Source organism: Triplophysa dalaica, chromosome 3, assembly GCF_015846415.1.
Source record: "Triplophysa dalaica isolate WHDGS20190420 chromosome 3, ASM1584641v1, whole genome shotgun sequence".
NCBI classification, from domain to species: domain Eukaryota; kingdom Metazoa; phylum Chordata; class Actinopteri; order Cypriniformes; family Nemacheilidae; genus Triplophysa; species Triplophysa dalaica.
In genome coordinates this window covers 7,625,040-7,645,744 of record NC_079544.1, presented here as the reverse complement: position 1 = coordinate 7,645,744, position 20,705 = coordinate 7,625,040, and the positions used below count along the sequence as shown (strand labels likewise).

Genomic DNA, 20,705 nt, shown 5'->3' with positions numbered 1-20,705 from the left:
ATGCTGACATGCCTGTGAAAAGACATTCACATGCTGCCAGTGTGAACCTGAGTGGTGTGTGAATCACTGCCGTCTAAAGATGTGCTGTAAATGAGCTCCTCTCTTCCTGTTTGCGTGTGAGCGCAAGTAGGTGTTTGAGATCGGTGGCTTTGCCTTCCAAACTGCAACAGCCCCCTCCCATTAGAATGTCACAGAGCCCAATAATAACCTATCTAATAACAGGGTTGGCTCTCTCTCACTTTCTCTGTTGCTCTGTCTTTCTAGTTCTCTCTTTCTTCTCTGTTTCTTCATACCGTACTTCGTATCCGACGTCATGCAATTAGTGTGGCTGAATGAGGATATGCTCACCATCTGCAATTACTCAGATTAGGCTGCGTGCCTTACAAAGAGCCAAAATTGAGAAGACAAAGCCGGTCACACTAGTGATATCACAGACTGATACCGGAGACTGACAGTTAAGTTCATGGTTTCAAAAGTGTTTATCTCAGCTAATTTTGACTTGAAATTGGTAACCTGTCTGCTCAGAAACGGAAGAATCTGTCTTCATTTTTGTCCATTTATTATAAATAACAGTAGAGCGTGTGCTTTCCAAGAAGGACATTAGTGGCAGTCGTGCTTTGATGCCATCTGAAAAGATGTTGGAATAAAAAGAAAATGAGATTTTCTCAAATCGGAGGTGCCCTGAATAATGATCAGGCTTCACGTGGCATTGTGATCGGTGCCTCAGTAGCGCTGGAATGTGTTGGAAAGCCCTAATGAATGAATGAGCCAATCACAGCTCATCTTGCAGTATTAATGACAAAGACTGAGAGCAGCTCAAAGCAGTTGTGACTGTGCACTGCGGGGGACATCAGTGCCTGGAATGAGATCTTTGAACCTGAAGAACAGGTTCCACAAGAGCTCCTCTGAGCAGAGAAGTCTAAAGGAGCAACTTTCATTTGTGTTAATACGGAATGCTGTAAGGCCTCTTCAATGTATCACATTTTCTGTCTGTCTTCATCTATCTGAATTTTAGCTTTTACTCTGAGGAGAGCAGAAAAGTGTGTCAAGATCTCTCAACCTCGAACAATCACTTGTGTATGTTGCATTCAAGTACTGTCTGAGAAACCAGTTAGAAGGTGTACTGTATTTAACATGATGAGCACTGTGGGTGGTGTTGTGCTAAGTGGACTTAAGTGGTAAAGCGTCGGTCCTTTTAAAATACAGAGCCAAAAGTGAACACAATTGACAATGTTAATTATATCTTCTCTATTTTTATTCCTTGCAGACTGAGCTGTAATATTGGGGCCATACTGCACGTGGATGCCTCCGACCCTTGCTGGATGATTCCATCTCTGTGATGAAAGGCTTATCCAGTAGCCGCAGCCACCATCACATGGTGACCTGCGACCCCTCCTTGGACTCCATGGGTCACCACTTGGACCACAAGCCCTACCTCATCAGTCAGATCGACAACCCCCACCCGACTGACCAATCATACTACAGCCAGAGAAGCCCCTACCAGCCTGACTGCGTGGTGCCTTACGGGACCTTCCCCCGCCGACACTACAGCTCTCCGCACGAACTGAAGGATGAGACTGCATTGGTTCCCTACACTGGGGGAGGTGTTCCAGCCAACAAGGGCCAGCGTGTCCCCGTTCCCCTGTTGAATCAGTTCGACCGCCAACTCCCAGTGCCTCGGGACGGCTATCACACGCTACAGTACAAGCGTGCCGCCGCAGCCTTGGAGCAACGGAGCGACAGCCCCGGACGAATCCGACACCTGGTGCACTCCGTTCAGAAGCTCTTCACCAAGTCCCACTCGCTAGAGGGCCCACACCACGCTCACGGCCACGGCAAGAGCAGCATCAACGGAGGCAAGGCCAGCCCCGACGGAGAGCCCCCCGCCATTCGGCACCGCAAGCGCAGCAAGAGCAGGGAGCGCTGCAAGTCTGCCGAGCCCAAGAACCGGACGCCACCATCTGGCTACTGGAGCTCAGATGACTTGGAACGCGAGGCCTGCCTGTTCCACCACGGACCTCCTGGCGTCATGACCATGGGTCGTCACCCTGACAAGTCGCAGTCGCAGTACTTCCTGGAGTCCTACAACACCATCAATGACCAGGCGCTTAAAAACTCGCGGAGCAACAACGACATAGGGAAGTGCTCGTCACGCGTGCCACTGAGCGTGGACGCTACACAGCTCATGAAGAAGAGCTCGTGGTCGTCCTCTCTCACGGTGAGCAGAGCACGTCAAGTCTACCAGAAGGCCTCTGTAAATGTAGATAAGGCTCTAGTGAAAGCAGAGGCTTGTCAGCAGGAGCGCTCATGCCAATTCTTGCAGGTATGCAAAAAGCCTTTCGATTCTCCCCTACACCCACATGCTCACCTTACCCACCTCCACCTTTCCACCACCCCTCCTCTTCCTCCTCCACTCTGGAGAGAGCCTCCAGTTTTGATTTGAGTTCTTCTGAGAAGTAAGTGCAAATCACTAGCTGCCTTACTTTCTGTTTAGCTGACAAGCATCTGTTTGAAACCATTCGATCCCTGGCTGGTATAATTTCTTATTTTGGTATTATTATCACATTGTTTTACCAGTATTTTCCAGAAAGTTTTTGCTTTCTTGCTATCCGTGTGTGCCGTGTGAGTGAGTTTATGTGCGTAGGTGAATGAAATGGGTGGCTGGTGTTCTTGTGAAAAGTCTATTTGACATGGCAAGAAAAGCTTGCTTTCTGTATAATTGCTGGTCTTAAATTCTTGTGTACAATGATAGAATGAAGTCTACGTATTTTATCTCATTCAAACCTGTTCTCGTTTCAGTTCTCATAGTCTGAATGAAAAAGCAAGTGATGTAACGTGTTACGTTATGTGTGCGTTCAGTGAAGATCTTAAGACCACCTGCAGTGCGCTGTGAATCAGAGTTAGCACGTGGCTAGCCACATACTAATTCAGAGGCTAAATTGAGCTGGCAGGATGTCTCACATGTTCTCTATCATGCTCTGTCAATACAAAGAATAATTGGCATCTTTCTTCAGGGCTAAATCTGGAGCCCAGTTACCATAGTAACCGTGAGTGACAGGGCTTGCGCTGTGCAGTTCGCTTAGTTCCTGTTCTGGAGGAAAATTCAGCAAGTTGTCATTTCTCTTTGATATCAAGTTAGAATTATGTTGATTTTGTAGACTTCAGAGAATCAGAGGTTGCATGCTTGTTGCTTGTTCTTTTAGGACTGTACATTTTTCTATTTGATTCAGCCGACAACAGTCTTATCCAGTCTAATCTGGTTTAAGTTTAACTGGTACAGTCATTCAGGGTGTTCTCAGACCTGTTAAACGTTTCTATTTTTTTTAAACTGGAAGTGAATTGTTGTAAAGATGGTTTAGCTGACTTTTACATGGCAGCATTTCAAGATGTAGTCACAATTTGTTTACAAGTGACATGAGAATATTTCTCATTGGTCAGAATGTACCTGCTTCAAGGATTCCAAACTCCAAACAATGCAGGTTTGAAACACCATAATCTCAAAAACCCCTCTAAAATCAGCAAACAACCTTGTCTAAGAGATCACGCAAGACCAGCAAACTAGCTTAGTCTGGTTTAAGATATTTTGTCGATGGAAGATCTCAAGGATGGCACAGTCTTTCATCCCTTTGAATGATTAGAGGCACAATCTGCTCTGTGATGTAAGGACTGTGAGTGCTGTACTCCGTTTATCTCATTTCCTGTTTGACCAAAGGCCCGTGTGGGTGGTATCTTTGAAGGAAATGTTGGTATTTGTCAGGTCTGCGAGCGTGTGTGGGCAAAGGGACAGCGTTACTGGAGACATTCTGATGCTGACTGCCTTTTATGCACTTCCTGACGTCAAGGCGAGCCGTTTCCCCAGTAACACAAGCTCTGCGGTGATTCATATAATCACAGTGAAATTTGTGAAAGTGGGATTTTCTCTTGATGCCAGCAGAGAATTCTGTACAAACCTTTGAAAGACCATCCGTGTGGGGTGACATATGCAATCTAACCAGCTTTGCACACAGACGACCGGCCTGTTATTATAGGCTTAACATGAGCTAATGCACTGTAGAATGTATTTTTACACATAAACAGTGCGACATAAGGTCCCAATATTGTATTGAAGGAGAAAGAAAAAGAAAATATATGCCTGTTGATAATGGAAAAAGTTAAATTTTAAACTTAAATACTAATGAAATAGTTATAATACAGCGTTTAAACTAAAAGTAATAGTTCACAAAAATGTATATAGTCATTTACTAACCCTCATGCCATCCCTGGTGTTTATGAATTTCTTTCTTCGGCTGAACACAATATATTAAGTAATATGCAGACTCTCTTAGTCTTTGAAATGCAACTGAATGGGCTTCAATTCTTTGAAGCTACAGAAAGCACATACATCTTTCATGCATGTAGACTCCAGCGGGTTGATAAACGTCTTCTGAAGCGAAACGTTTAGTCAAACCATTCATACATTTTAAAGTGTAAACATTAACTTTTTTATAGAACTGTTCATTTAGGTTTTACATCCAATACTGGAGCAGTATCTTTATAAATACACCAGGGTAACCAGCTTAGTTTTTATTGGATATCCATAGGTTAATTAAATGATCAATATGCATCTTGAAAAAAGTCTCCATAGGAGTTTATATGATTGTCTGTATAACAGGCTTACATTGTCTCATATAGTAAGCTATTCACCTAGATTTTACAGCAGATGTCAGAGAGTGAACTGAAGTTTGTCACCCAGTGGCCTTGTGCTCATTACATTTACACTTAGTCATTTAGCAGACACTTTTATCCAAAGCGACTTACTGAGAGTTCAGGGAACTATAAGCGGGTTATTTATCAATTTTTTCTCATTTGTCTGTCAAGTATACACAGAAGAGATGTGTTTTAAGTAGTTTTTTGAATGTTGTGAGAGATGTGGTTGACCGCACTGAGTTAGGAAGAATGTTCCACCAGGAAGGAGTTGTGTAGGAGAATGAAAGCGATAGTTCACCCTAAAATGATCTATGTGAATGGATACCAGAACAAAAAGTAAACAACCTCTCTAGTGCCATAACAACTAGGATTATTTCCAAAAGAAAATCATCAAATAATGGATTGTATTTTATTTTTTCACTCAAACCATTCAAGACCTTTAAAACACCTGATATACAACATAAGTTGAATGGAGTAAAATATTGTTTTTATGACCTTTTAAAGGAAAAGTTTACACGAAAAGGAAAATTCTGTGTTCATTTACTCACTCTCAATAACCGTTAGGTTGTGTGTTCATCAAAAAACAAGAGATTTATACAGATTTGGAGCAACTTGAGAGTGAGTCAATATAGACAGAATTTTTTTTTTGGTTGAACTGTCCCTATAAGACACCTGACAGCTCGAGGAGCATTGACTTATTTGTGACACTTATAGAATGAATATAATTTGATTTTTGTGTGTAAGTAGTGTCCAATCTAATGCTTACATTATAGTTGATTATAGCAGGCCTGCTTTTATCTTGTAAATTCTTAATAAGCATTTGCCAAGGTTTTATTACATTTAGATTGTTAGCGTTTAATTTCAACCCTTTTATCTAACCACACATTTAACAATCAAAGCTTGTAACTTTAGTCAGTCTGAAGCCATCTCTCTTCTGAAACCCCAGTTCAACTTCTCTTACTTTCAGAGATTCCTATTGATCTTGCCCGGAGAGAGCAACACTGAGACAGATGCTTAACCACCCATCGAGGCGTTGTTAGTGTAATCATGCACGTTCACACCGGCAGCCTCATTAATTATCAGCTCGAAAGAGAAAGTAGCCATCAGAATGTGCGTGTGCATCGAGGCATGCACACAGGAGGCAGTTCATATGCTGACAAACTAGAGGTGGATGACACCAAATTACCTCTGACCCCACAGGTCCCTCAAGATGAGTGGGGGGGCTTTCCGTTGGGGAAGGACGACGATATCCCGTTCAGACGCATGCGCAGCGGCAGCTACGTGAAAGCCATGGCGGAGGACGACAGCGGTGACTCGGACGGCAGCCCTAAACCCTCACCCAAGATGCAGGCGCGACGAGCCAGCTACCTCAAAGCCACACAGCCATCATTGACGGAGATGACCACTCTAAAGTAAGGCTTCAAATATCAGGTATATAGTGTCGTGCATTGGGAGTTGTTTTGCAACCTCTGGTTGAGTCATGGTCATGGTCTCACTGTGTTTTTTGTCATTTGTTATGCAGGCCCATTTGTGCCTGTTATCAATACAAGTGATCACACATAACAGTTACACAGTTTGGGAATTATTCTTGAAATAATTAAGAAGTGCAAAAATTGAAAAGATTTTTACTTATTGTAGTTATGCTTTTTTATAGTATAAATATTATAAAATAATTTATTATTAACTATTTGGGTAAAATTATTATTTTAGTTTATATTTTAGTTCTTTGTTGTTTATTTAGTCCATGGCTGTGTATCTCTTTATTGATATACATGTGATATCTGTTGGGTTTAATTTTACCTGGTTTGGAAATTTAATTCAGTTGAACTACGGAGTTATTGATCCAAATCGGCCCCCATCTCCTCAACACGTTGAAGTGATCACTCAGTGAATTGCTCGCTTGTTTATGTTGAGTGATGTTTCTCTTAAAAGCTGATCCTAGAGACTAGCGGACGACATGAAGGATTTGTTGGGAAAATGACGAATGTACTGACAATTAACAATCATACTAAACAACAATCAATGCATTTGTGAAAGATACACTAAATGGACTTCCTGCTGTGTTGATTTTAAACTCAAATAAATTAAATGAATATTTTGATAATTTAAAATTTAAGCAAAATCAATAAAACCTTCCAACCTATTAACAATCAAGAATGTGGTTGGCAACCTCAACCATTTAAATTCTTTGACATGTAAAAACTAAAAAAATATATCAAATGGCAAAAAATATGTACTAAGTGGCCTGCAGACATGTAGTCAGTATTCCTCTGCCTCTGTATCCAAAGCCAAGCATCTCTTAAGGGTGACTGTGCGCTTTAGCCATGTAATAGTCCTCCAGCTGGCCCGTAGACCGCTCACGGCTCCAAATCTTGTGCCTGCCCAGTGCCCATTTCAAAACATACCAGGGCAATTACATACTGTAGACACATTTCTCTCCTTTAACACCTGCCAAGTGTGCAGATCTGTTACCATGAAACTTCAGAGACTTAAGAGTTTATTAAACGTCTATGTTGCCTGCTTTGTAGCGTTAATCTCCCTAAGGAGAGGGACAGAATTTGTTTCTAGTTGAGATATTCATTTGTCTGGTGTGTACATCTTCATTGTTTTGGTTTTTCTTTTTCTCTGCAGAAACTATGATAAAACATGTCAATCTAGTTTGCCTTTATCAGTCATTCTGCATTTGCTGGTGCAGCTCATGAAGAAATAACTATATTTTCTTCTCGACACCCAAGAAAAGTTCAGTTTGTCTTGTACTTTTCGCTGTTCTTGCTATCCTAATACTCCTTTTTTGTGTCCAGAGTGACTGTATGTGTCTAAACCAAGTTTCCTTTGAAGCAAATTAATGAAGTTCAGGTAAATTTCCTTCAGTTTTATTTACAAAGGACGATATCCAATGCTTCACGGTGCTATCTGGTGGCGGGTTTCAGTCACGCTCAAATAGCATTTGGCACAACCTAATGTTTATTTGTTTATCATTTGGTGTCGGCGATACCCTTCGCTTCACGGTACCATCCAGTGGCGGGTTATAGTCACATTCAGGTAGCATGTTCATCACAACCTTTATTTAGATAAAGGTTATAAGGCATTCATATGCGGGTCATGTTTTCTATTTGGTAAGTTGTTTTTTTCACACTACAGGAAGCTCCTACGATTCAGGGGTTTGGGACTGTCTTGCCATTCGGTCTGTCTCTGACACCTCATGTTTTTACCAGCTCTGCCTCCTCTTTGGTCCAAGGGCATGAAAATACTGCCCTATTTGGACGATTGGTTACTTTGAACCCTGACATGGCAACAGGCTGTTCACATCACCCAACCTTTTGCTAGGGCATATTCAGCTGCTGAGCCTTAATGTGTGCAACACGAAGAGCCGCTTGGGTGCCAGTACAGTCCATAACCTTTAACGGAATGGGTAACACCAGGTCTCTTGGTTCCCTACGATTAAGGTGAATGATCCTCAGCTGGTCTCAACATTGACTGGCTTCATTAGAGCAGTTCATCTTCCTGGATTGAACAGCCAAGGGGTGGGTGCTCTGTCCAGTGATCTGATTTTCCTGGGAGTGTGGAGACTCCCCCCGGTAGTGGTGAATGAGATTGGTCGGCATTTTGGTGAAGCAGAAATCTATCTGTCTTCCATGGGGTGATGTGTTGTGCTCACGAGTGGCGAGATGCCTGTTGTATGCCTTTCCTTCACTCCCACTGGTTTGGAAAACTCTCACAGAATACTCCTGTTCAAACACAGGGTCCTTCAAATGGTACCACGATGGCCGCCCAGACCATGGTTTCTTCTTCTGCTGAGTCTGTGACATGGCAGTAATCAGGCAGGACCACCTTTCTCGTATGCGGGTTCATGTGTGGCACCCAGACCCAGCTCGTCTTCAGCTCTGGCTTTGGCCACAAGGTCCAGCTCACTGTTAGTGGATCGTGAGCCAGCTGTGATCAACACCATTAATGATGCCTTTAGCTCAGCGGTTTTATGGCGCTCCTTGGAGAATGTTCTCCTCTTGGTGTAGGGATCACAAGGTTGGCCCAGCTAATTGTGTGGTTTGAGCCTTATACGGCACCTTTTAATGTACTATTGTTAAGAACCCTAAAATGAAGTCGTCCTGTATCCTGATGCCATTATATGCTGTGCTGTCTGAACTAATTTTGCATCCTAAAACCTTGTGCACTAAACTCCTGCTAATGCAGGTCACTGGGTTTTCTAGTTAGGCTTAGTTTAGGCTTTGTGCTAACTACCCACCTGATATAAGACATGGAGCTTCTAGCACTTGCATGGAAAAAAACGCTGTAGATATGTCCATACAAAACCAACACAGATAAATTGAAGGGGGCGAGATTAGGCGGTCACACAGACGTGCATCCCTCAACAGAGATATCAGTCAGTGTCTCCACGGTAACATACCACCATTATATCCGCCGCCCAGGAGCAGAGTATGGGTTTAATTAAAAATGTAATATGTGCCAAACCATTGCTGTAAAAAAGGTACAAGTGATTACTCAAATTAGCCCTGGGACTGCTAAAATTGCAGCTCTTTTATCATAAAACACATTTCCACTCTCACGTCTCTGTCAGCTAAACTCAAGTCTGTGGACTTGTGAGCAGCAGGAAGTCATCATCTGTAATAGTCTTCATTGATTTTACAGTTTCTCTCATGAGTATAAAGTGACTTTAATATACAGTACAAATGCATTATTCTGTTATTTAATAGCTGGCATATGTGAGTACAGCCGTATGAGCGGGGGCTGGTCTACATTCGGAGAAGTCACTGTGGGGTTGCCATAGTAACAGATTTGTGCTGTAATACGTCTAAAGATGGCTCAAATGGTCTGTAGGTGGAATGAGGTCATTGAATCCATCATATGTACTTCTCATTATTGTATCTGCTCTAAGTTCTTGCATCTTTCTTGAGTCTGATATTGTTAAAAATGAATACTTAAATGGCTCTTTTTTGTGTGAAAAAGAAGCACTTACTGTTCATGATAGTTAAAGATATTCTCATCAGCGCTGCGTATTACTTGACAGACAGTGTAATTTATTTGAATCAAACGGAGATTCGCATCTCCTCAAGCTCAACAAAAGTTCTCTGAGACCCTGTGCGAAGTGAAATGCCCAGACAACGATTGGAGGATTTGCAGAATTGTAAATGTGTAATACTGCTTTGGCATTATTAAAGCTCATAAATATTTCATCTTGTGAAATTCCTCAATCCAGCGTTTTGCCAGGTTTATCTGTTTGTTGCAGAAAAAGCTTAAAGAGCCACAGTACGTGCCAGAGATGTGTGTTTGCTTAAGGCACCATCACATTCCAGTAAACCAACTAACACAACTAACACTATATATAATTATAGATTAGGGGACCAGGCTTTTGACCTTTAACTGTGTTTGTTAGTTGTAAATAAGAAATGTGTACTTTCTAATAAATTTATATTGTTAGAGTGTACCATAAGACATTAAAGAGATAATTCACCCAACGATGATAATTCTGTCATCATTTACTCACCCTCTCGTCCTTTCAAACCTGTATGGCTTTCTTTCTTCTGCAGAACACAAAAGAAGATATTTTTAAGACTGTGGTAACCAAACAACATTGACCCCCATCATCTTCCATGGCATTGGGCACAAACATTTCACACATTTTCAAAATATCATTTTTTGATAAAACAGTCAAAAGCAGGTTTGAAAGACAGGAGGGTGAATTCATTTTTATTTTTGGGTGAACTATCCTTTTAAGATTTTAACTCTGGAAACTGAACACATCTTTTCACAATTCTATATCTTTGTTGAGCATCAGCACAGAAAGTCTAAAATGCCTTGGGGAGCTGTCAGTGTAGCCAGAAGTACACGAGCCAAAGCACTGTGCTGTGATTTGTCGACACAATTAACAACCACAGGGTGAACCAATCCGTTGAGGCGACCTCACCAGTGATGCGAAAACGTACATGCTTATTCCACAACGATGACATCATGCATAACCAATTCCCCAAAGCCAGGTTTCCTCTGGGGGGATATGCCACCCCTGAGAGCTTCCTGTGAAGTTTTGCCATTCTGTTTTCCAGCAGGATAGGGAAGTGCCCTGGGGCTTTTTGGACTTGGCTGCTCAGTGTGTGTTCATTTGTGTGAGTTGTTGTGTGGATGTATGTGTGAAGACATGCAGATGGAGGCCGGTAGATGTATGCCAGTGCTGGAGTTCTCACTGGCTGTACTGCTGATTTTGCTGCAGTAGATATGAGGTGTCTCTCCATCAGTGTCAGTACGAGTGTCGTGCACGTGTGTGCTTTGCCGCGTGAGTGGCCTTAAGTGAGTTTAGCTGTTTTCTTTAGAGTCTGTGTCCTGCACTGCACTTCATTAAGAGTGTCCTGATGGAGTCTTTCGTATGTCCATTTAAAGAGCCAAATTCATAATTTAGTCTTCTATAGACCTGACACCCAGATAGGTCCTGCGTGAGTATTTTATTTGCTTAGGAAACTGTAAAGAAACTTATGAGTCGCCATGAAAAGTATGTTACAGTGGTGTTTTTTTTCTGAATTGTGACCCATATATGAGCATAATGGCTACTGGATTGAGAAAAATTGTAAAACGGGGATCGATTGCCTGGCCATTACAAAGTCAGTATAGTCCCGCCCCCAGCCAAAGACATGCATCATGCAGAAAAGAAATGTCATTGAAGGGAAGTTTCTGACTTTGACTAAAGATTATGAGGGCACACGAATACAAAAATGACTTAAAATAGATATATATATATAAAATAATAGATATATATATATATAAAATAGAAAGACTGTAGTATTTCATCAAAAAATAAGCTAAATTGTTATTTTTAATCTTTTATAGTTATGTATTGAAATGGAATTCACTTTTAATAATACAGATTCATAATTTATCAATTACTGGTACCCATAAACATGTTCTAATACATGCAACATATTTCTAAGAATACTACCAATATTTAACATTGCTCCTGTCCTTCTGAAAACTTGTGTCTCCGTATTTAATGACTTTTTTGCCATAAATTATTATTACTATACTGTTAATGTTTGTAACTAGGTTTTGCAAATAGCTCACCAATAAAAGTATTAAAAAGTGCTTGTCAACTTTGACAACACTGTATTTTATCATTTAAAAAGTACAGCGTTTTTTCCGTTTCCTAAAAAATTGGGAATATGGACATACAAGGTTTCAGAAGGACAGTGATGATATTATATTAAATCATTACACTTATAAATATTGAATTATAATATAAACACATGTTAACTCAACATCCTGTGATATCTTTAGGGTTTTCCCAATACGACCTCTTTCAACAAGTTGGTATGATTTCTAAGGGTCTTCATGAAATGTCTGGAACATATTTTGCTTTAAAACACTGTGTAAACAAAACCATTATTGCCCCGTCAAAAACAGCTCTGCTCAGAGCAACCCGTTTTAGTGCATGTCTCTTTAAATGTTAATGAGTTACAGCGCACCCCACCCCCCTTCCGTCCGGCTTGTCAACACAATACACTCGAAGTACTGCCATGGCAATTGTTTTGCTAAATTATGTTTCCTGAATTCCTCTGCCGTTAGTTTCATCTTAAACGTCATAAATCATTCGGCCTGAAACAAAAAAATCTGTCACAGCAAACAGTGCTCACGTTGTATGGGTGTATGCTTGCTTAAAAGCATTGCCTGAGATCTCAGCGGAATAACGTGGATTTAAACACTTGTCATTGACAAGTTGTAACGTTAACTGTAACACACACAACGTAAAAGCATTACTAGTAAACTGTGAATGATTTTTCAGCCTAGCAACGAATGATTCGAGACGTTTAATACGAAACTTACCTGCAGTGTTCGCCCCTGTTCATTAGCAAAACAAATAGCTTGCTGCAGCTAAACATATTAACACACATAATTATTAACATTCATACAGTTAAACTCCAAGTGTCCATATGCACTTATATACAGTAGGTTTAACTGTTAGGGTTTAGGTGAGATGCACAGATAGAGGAACCAAACGTAGACAGCGATAATGGGGTTATCACTTTTGAGGAACAACTTTGAAGCTAATCCTGCTTGTGCTGTCCCAGGTTGAAAAAGCACTCCGGTTTGAAGTGATTCGCGCAAACAAGCAGGATTTTACTTATGGATTTCCACTAAAAAATGAAATAAATCCACTGCCGTCTCCTCCTAGGTTTGGACTCTGTGCAGCGACTTCATTGCATGTTAATAAGGGGCGGTAACATTATAATAAAATCTGTTTTGGACATCACAACCGGAGCGAAATCTGAACGGCGATCGATTTCTCACACGCTTGCAGGGAAAGGCACAACAAAACAAACTTACTGGGTTCTTATTTTTCACGTTTTCTGGTTTGCTAGATGTACCCGGGACCCGATTATAGCACTTAAACACAGAAAAAGTGGGGTTTTCATATGACGTCTCCTTGAAGTAACAATTCATAAATTTAAAGGGATCCAGTTCTTAACTAATTTCCCCCAGCACCTTGGTAATGATATGATTCTGTTGTAGGCTGATAATATTTTGTGTCATTTTTTTCTTTTTTGGCTCATAAGCTCACCACTATTCAACTAAACTTCCCCTTAAAAATAAATATATAACATCTCTTTTATCCGCAGGATCTCCCAAGAGCATTCTCCAAAGCTTTCGATCCGGAGTCACAGCTACTTGCGGGCGGTGAGTGAAGTCTCCATCAATAGGAGCGTGGACACCCTGGACCCCAAAGCTCTGTTAGCCTCTCCCCAATACCGCTCGCGCAATGAGAGCTACATGAGGGCTATGAGCACCATCAGCCAGGTTTGTTCTCCCTACCTCCCCACAACACCATCTTTGGTAGCATGCTTCCAGCGGTCGAATCGAGTACAGATTAATCAAAACCAATTTGAAAATCATGAAACTCATCTGCGATAAAACCACTGGTGAGATGTATTTGAGCCATCATCATAACACACCTTAATCACAACTGCATTCTGTAACATGATCCTTACATTTTGTTAAATTTTTCATCCTTCTAACAAATGTTGCATCCTTAAGCACTAATATGTCATTATAATTACAAAGGGGCAAATTTGATATTATGGTCAGTTGCCTGCCAAATCAGCTTTAAAATGACATAATGCTGCATCAAAATTGTAAGTTGTTTAATAAAATATATCACATTTTTATATTTCGCGTTCAGGCATCATAAGCATATTTGAATTTTTCCATAAAGAGCATGTTGACTGGCACATGACTAATAAGTTATCACCTGTTAATAAAAGTGTTGCCTGCCTAGCTGTCATGTGTTAGTTTCAAACTCTATTGCCCATCATTTCCACCATCCTCTTCTTTCCCCAAGTCTTATTTAACCCCCTCATTCCTCCTACCTTCACTGTTTCTGTTACGATCAACAGTCCAGCCGTACTACTGAATACGTTGATCTTAGCGCTGTCTCATCATCCTGCACTGTGTCTGTAAACTCCATTTCCACAAATCCTCCCCGCTGGTTTGGTGTTCAACTTCATTAACTCTGCGTAAAGCTTTCTCGCGGTGTTTCTTTTTTGACTCTTCCTCCTCATGCGGCTGCATTGTGTGGTTCTCATTCGCTCATAATGCTCATAAAGCTTTTCTGCTTTGATTCTGCGATAAAACTTTTGTAAATAAGTTTATTTCAGTTGTAGCTCATGAACAGACGATACCCGCCCTTTTTCCCAGAACTTTCCCTTTTCCTCATTGCCTGGCATATTTTCTACTCTCCGTCTTGTGGCTGTTCTCTGCAGGTGAGTGAGGTGGAGGTTAACGGGCAGATCGAGGCCGTGTGCGAGAGCATGTTTAGCGAAATGGAGTCGCAGGCGGTGGATGCCCTGGACCTGCCCATGCCCGGATGCTTCCGCATGAGGAGTCACAGTTATGTGCGCGCTATGGACCAAGGCTGCTCGCAGGATGAGGAAGAGCCTTTGCTTCCATCCTCCCCACCACGGAACACCACTACTGTCAGAACAATACAGAGCAGCACAGGTCAGCCTCCAGCACAATTACATACATAGAGTACACTTTCATCCATCCGTCCATCCATACACATGTGGAACACACTCACCTATAAATAATGTATGTACGCGTAGAGCATGTATGACATTAGCGGTTCTCTGTATATATGTGAAACCTCTCTTTTATGTATCGAGGAGGGTAGCAGTGGAAGAATCAATATTAATTTATTGTTTCACACCCGTGATTACAAGAAAGTGAAGCCCAGACAGGATGTGTTTGATTTGCTGTTTATTAGCACCATGAGGTGATACCAGCGGTGATGGGGAAACTGAATGATTGAGTGAAGTGAGAAGTGATTCAGTTTGTTTTAATGTGATGTATAAAGAAACATCAGTGAATCTGTGTGAGTGCCCATGTGTGAGTGAGTGTGTGTTCTTGTTTAGCTCAATCTTCGAGGGCCCAATTGTCCTCAGCAACACAGTGAACTATCATTACAACCAATTTGTGATTTTACTGGTCCTCACTTAAATAACATGCCACATGTCACTTTAAAGGGTTGGGTTAAGTTTAGAGCATAGAATATGTCATTAAAATGAATGGAAGTCAATGTAATGTAGTGTATTAAACATCTGTTTGTGTGCGTGTGTGTCTAGGGGTTGCCAGATCTGGTTAACAAAACTTGCATCGGAGGCTTATAAAATTAGCCTCAACTGTGACCCCAGCCCAAATACAAAACAAAAATGAGACACTCATACTTCAAAGACATACACTCTCAAAATAAAGCTGGTTCACGATGACGTAGAAGAACGATTTCAGTGTGAATGGTTTCATGATATGATGAACCTCATATAGAAGAACCTTTTCATTTCATCTAAATTGGTTCTTCAGACTATAACAAAATTTGTTCTATGTGGAAAAAACTTTTTTGGCATGTTTTTAAAGACTGTATTTTACATTAAACATAGTTTATTTTCAAAAACCTCTGTATTGTATTAATCATAAACAACTTCAACTTACCTTGATAAACAAAGTCCAACTTTTGAATAAAAAACAATTTAAAAGTAGTCCATCTGATTACCCTGATGTGAGTCTACTTATACATGCCCCTTCACTTTGTGTCTGAAGAAGGCTTAAATATATTCGGACTATAATTTCACAATGCAACAGCTGTAATGTACCAACAGTGCTCCAGATGTCAGACAGGGTGTGTGAACTCGGTGTGACCTGTATGTGCTTTAGCTCAGAGGTTTTCTTTCAAGCCAAGTCATCACTTATCCACCTCCAGCATCCAAACCCATCTTGATTTCAACTCAGCTGACACGCTAAGCTTTTTGTACTGCTGAACTAAACCACGCTGGAGTGGACAAACCCATTGGTGTAGTACTTGTACTCTTGTTAAGTGTAAGAATTTGTTAACTTCTTTGATGGAAATGTTGTTTTGTTTGAAAAAGCCCAGGTATACTTGTCAGTAAAAATGAAAAATGACCCACAATGCTGCAGAATGGCATTTGAGTTTTACTTAAACTGGGAGCTTCATGGGAGCGTTATTTTTCTGCTATTCTCTGAATGCCAGAGGCTAGTCAGAAATGGAACATATGGACACCAGCCATGGTGCATATGGGGAAAAGACTGCTGTCTGAGTTTAAGGAGAAATTAGCCAAGGAGCAAGTGAAGAAGTATAAACAAAATTGTGTGAGTAAAGTCTCAGGGTAGATCACTGGTTTGTGCACACGTGACCTCTTAATATAATGTAAGTACAGACTTTTGATTTGTATCTTTGAGATTAAGCTTCAGCTATGGCCATCTTGCCCCTATTAGATACAATATGATCTCAAAACAGAGTTGTCAGAATTGACATGTAATGACTTTTATTGGGGGGCACGGTGGCTTAGTGGTTAGCACGTCCCCGTGCCTCGGGGGTTTTTCCTCCGGGTACTCCGGTTTCCTCCCCTGGTCCAAAGACATGCATGGTAGGTTGATTGGCATCTCTGGAAAAAACTGTCCGTAGGGTTTGAGTGCGTGAGTGAATGAGTGAGTGTCTGTGCCCTGCGATGGGTTGGCACTCCATCCAGGGTGTATCCTGCCTTGATGCCCTATGACTCCTGAGATAGGCGCAGGCTCCCCGTGACCCGAGGTAGTTCGGATAAGCGGTAGAAAATGGATGGATGGATGGATGGATGACTTTTATTGACATAGTACTATAATTAAATGTATTTCCATTCACTGGTGTCATTACATTTATTTCACATTGTTTTTTCACACCCGTGATTACAAGAAAGTGAGGTTAGTAATAAAGCACACTTTTTTCCCAATAATCTGTAGATATTCTAGTGGCACGCTACATAAACCCATTGTGAAGCTATGAAGCTAGATGCTAAAGCGATGTGTAATGTTGCTCACTAGGGACATTGTGTTCCTTTACACAGAAGATGATAAAGACATGGGATATACCTGCCTGCTGGATTCAGATAAGGCCTGGAAGGGCTCTCGAATTGATAGCTGCCATTTTCCTCCCTTGTTTAAACTTCACACGCGGACAAAACTCACAAGGGAGAAGCGGTATGATGTGACGGTTTGGCTGGTGTCACTCTGCCAAAAGATGTGACAGATGTGACCAGACCTCCTCTCTCAGTCTGACATTGAATCGAGAATGAGAATCGGTATGCGTTTGAGCGGTTGGAGTCTGTTAGGGTCAGATCCATTGGCGTATTGTGAACAAGAGTTGATGCGTATCTGACACCACCGTGATCATGCTTGTGCGTGTGTGACACTTACAGTATAAGTCCCAATGTGAGACTTGATATACATCTGACAGTGATGTGTGAAAGAGAAAGATAAAGCCACAAGCTCTTTCCGCCGTCGTCCCTTCCAGATGTCCTCACCATGGATACCTGGCTTGATGAATTATGGGATGTCTAACTGAAAAAGCTGTCATGGCTGACATTGAGAGGGCACCTACCTTCCCTACATCGCCTTCAGAAAACCACTGTGTGTTCAGACTAACAGAGCTGCACCATCTGCCTGGTACACAGCAGGCTCTTATCACACACTGCAATGATTCTGCTGAGTTTTGGGTGATGAAGAAAATCTTAGATGTGGAGTGTAGGAAAGTTTGGGATTTTGCCTTTTTTTGTTTACATTCAGATGTTGGCGAAAGCTGTTTTATGTTTGTTTTTTTATAGTAAAAAAGGTTCTCAGTAAGTTGTTAATGGCATTGCTCCGGAATCTTTCCTGGTAACTAATTAACAAGCCCTTAGGATGCAATACCTCATTTTACTCACACGGGGCAGACGTGAGTGGAAACTGAGGCCCGGCTTCTCGCTAAAACAGGGGTTTTCAAACTTTATGATACCAAGGATGTACGTATCCCCCTGAAATACGTATTAATCGATTTGTTTAATTACTTTTGTGTGCAAAGAAACATTTAAACTTTGTAAGATAAATAGTAAATGTGATATTATAACTATGTTGGTTCCAAACTTAAATAGTTGGCTACACTTGTCGGATGTATATTACAGTGAAGAGACATTTTCATTTCAAATTTATTTCAATTTTCACTTTGAGTGTGTAAAAAGAACCATAATGAGAACAACTCACTAGAAAGAGACAAATTCCGGTTCAATTTTGGAAACTATGCATAGAGCGAATAAACACTTATAACTCTACTTTATTTATATAGCGCTTTTTACAATTTGCATTGTTACAAAGCAGCTGTACATGAAACATTTTGACTATAAGCTAAACATTTCAAGTGAAAACACAAAGGACAGACATTCACACAGGTTCAAACACAGCCATGTACAAAAGACAGACACACAACTCCACACATACACACGTACAAACACACACAGATAAAGATATTTTGCAACCAAAATAATATTCAATAGACTTTTCCCATTTTGCTTTATCTTTTTCCCTGAATTTTTCAATTGACCCCTTGCAACCTTCTGGAGACCTCCTGGGGATCCCCTCACCCAAATTTGAATACCCCTGCTCAAAAGGGATAGGTCACACGAAAACTAAATGTTTTATGCACCCCTGTTCCATTCATTCCGAACCTGTACGGCTTTCTTCTGCAGAGCACAAAAGAAGATATTTGATAGAGAACTTTGATAACCAAACAAGATTGACTGCCATTGACTTCCATTGTATGGACACAAACCACTGAGGAATTTCTCAAAGTAAATAAATTATGACAGAATTGTAATTTTGGGTGAAGCAGCCATGTAATGCACAGTACCAGTCAATGTGCAACCTGTTTTCAAAAGCACGATTTCCTCATTATTGTCACCATCCCCTTGTGTATTATTTAAATAAAAAAGCATTACAGTGTGGCAGAAGACTGGGCAGTGTTTAAACTCAAGAACACAAACTCGGCCATGTCCCTCTGAAAAATGCTGCCTTTGCAGAGGTAGGAGGGCATCAAAGCACGTTCGAAACGATGCTTGCGCAGCATCCTGTCTACATAGATACCTTCATCTGCTCTGTATTCGAGAGAAGCACAGATATACCCATGCTGGGGAACCGCAATCCAAAACAATGCAGGGCTTTTCCACAGGGGTCACTAAATATTTTCAGTGCAGCTTAGCCTCGGTTAGTTTTGCTCCGAATTTACAGCATGTGTGTTTACACAGCAGTGTTCTACTCTTTCAGCAACCTCAAATATTAATGTGAGCCTGAACTCGGAGGCAAGCCGAGCTTTCCGACCCCCAACAGGCTGAGAGAGAGAGCGTGTGGGGGGTGTTAGTGAAGCAGCCGGGGGTCAGACGTTGACAGGTGAGCTGTTGTAGTGCCGAGCGTTTGTTTACACAATGTTTAGCCGCTTTGTAAGGCTGGCTGCACAGAGTGCTCTGATGATGCTCAAAGTGTGACGTCCCTCAGGCATAAACTGCAAAATCCTCCCACTGTCTCTAAACTCACGGCCCTGCAGCAGCTATCATTTAGACTCACAGTCAAAGGATGTTTTTTTTTTTTTAGAGCTGTCCTCAAACCACTTCCCCAAACTGCCACCGCCGAGACCAATAATCGATGTTGCGTGTATATGAGAGAGCGAAGACCCCGCGCAGACGGAGGGGGAATATCTATGCAGAAGCACACTTGGAGTAATAGTTGTGGGATAAAGCTGGATGTTTCTTACATCACAACTAAATGAATGCAACGTTTCAGTGAGTCTATCCACCTGTCTATTGATTTTCTCTACGGAGCTGAGGCTTTGGGAAATCTTGTGCAGGGATACACGCAGTGCTGCCTCATTTGCAAGATAAGGACTGAATGGAGGAACAGTAGAGAGATTTTGCGTTCTTGAAATGAAATACAAAATAAGAATGACATAGTTCCAGAAGACTCTTTAAATTTCTCACTCCCGTCTTGATGTATTTATTTAAGTCTTTTGAGTTTTTAGATATGACATTACTTTAAAAAACTCAAAGAGAGGGATAACCAGAATATGATGATTTTTTCTTTAAGAAACTGAGATGGCATGTGTGTTCAATTGTGTCTATTTAAAAAAAAAAGCTTAGATAAACTAAACTTGGCTCTGTACACTGTGGTTGGCTTGGTGAGACATGTTTTTATTGCTCTTATGCATTTTGTTGTCCTAATGTTTGACCCAATTGCTTCCATTGTTTACCCAACTTTTAAGTCACTTTGGATAAAAGCGTCTGCTAAATGACCGAGGGCGTAGATTTGGTTTGAACATTGGGGGGGTTGAACGTCCCAGATAGCACACGAACATCACGGAGACATCTATTTGATGTGTGTGTTTACCTCTCTGACCAGCAGTTAAATATAGTCCGCTGTGCAGCGCTTCTCTTCATTTTTGGCGTACGTTAAGTTACCCGTGTGCTCTCCCATTCAAACACCACTCGCGTTGTTTTGGTGAAAGTGCGACTCATTGGTTGGGCGTTACCAATCGGTTCAATGGAGGGGGAGTATTTTTTGTCTAGTTTATTATGACACACTCATATTTGATTAGGAACAAAATTATTGTCACAAAATAAAGTAATTCTACATATTGTTCATTTGATCTACTGTGATTTTCATGTTGAAATATT

The 20,705-nt window shown here is 41.1% G+C and overlaps 1 protein-coding gene across 2 annotated transcripts in view; it reads left to right on the top strand.

The window, feature by feature from the left end:
* Window positions 1-20,705, top strand: part of dlgap1a (discs, large (Drosophila) homolog-associated protein 1a) — a 91,280-nt gene that overhangs the window by 54,518 nt on the left and 16,057 nt on the right. Inside the window, exons 3-6 of one of the 2 annotated variants that reach the window (XM_056744438.1) lie at window positions 1,268-2,218; window positions 5,887-6,098; window positions 13,305-13,482; window positions 14,445-14,682. In XM_056744438.1, the coding sequence (XP_056600416.1) occupies window positions 1,340-2,218; window positions 5,887-6,098; window positions 13,305-13,482; window positions 14,445-14,682 (1,507 nt within the window). In that variant the 5' untranslated portion in view covers window positions 1,268-1,339. Of the gene's footprint in view, window positions 1-1,267; window positions 2,324-5,886; window positions 6,099-13,304; window positions 13,483-14,444; window positions 14,683-20,705 lie in introns of both variants that reach the window. The other variant, XM_056744437.1, reaches the window with a different exon arrangement.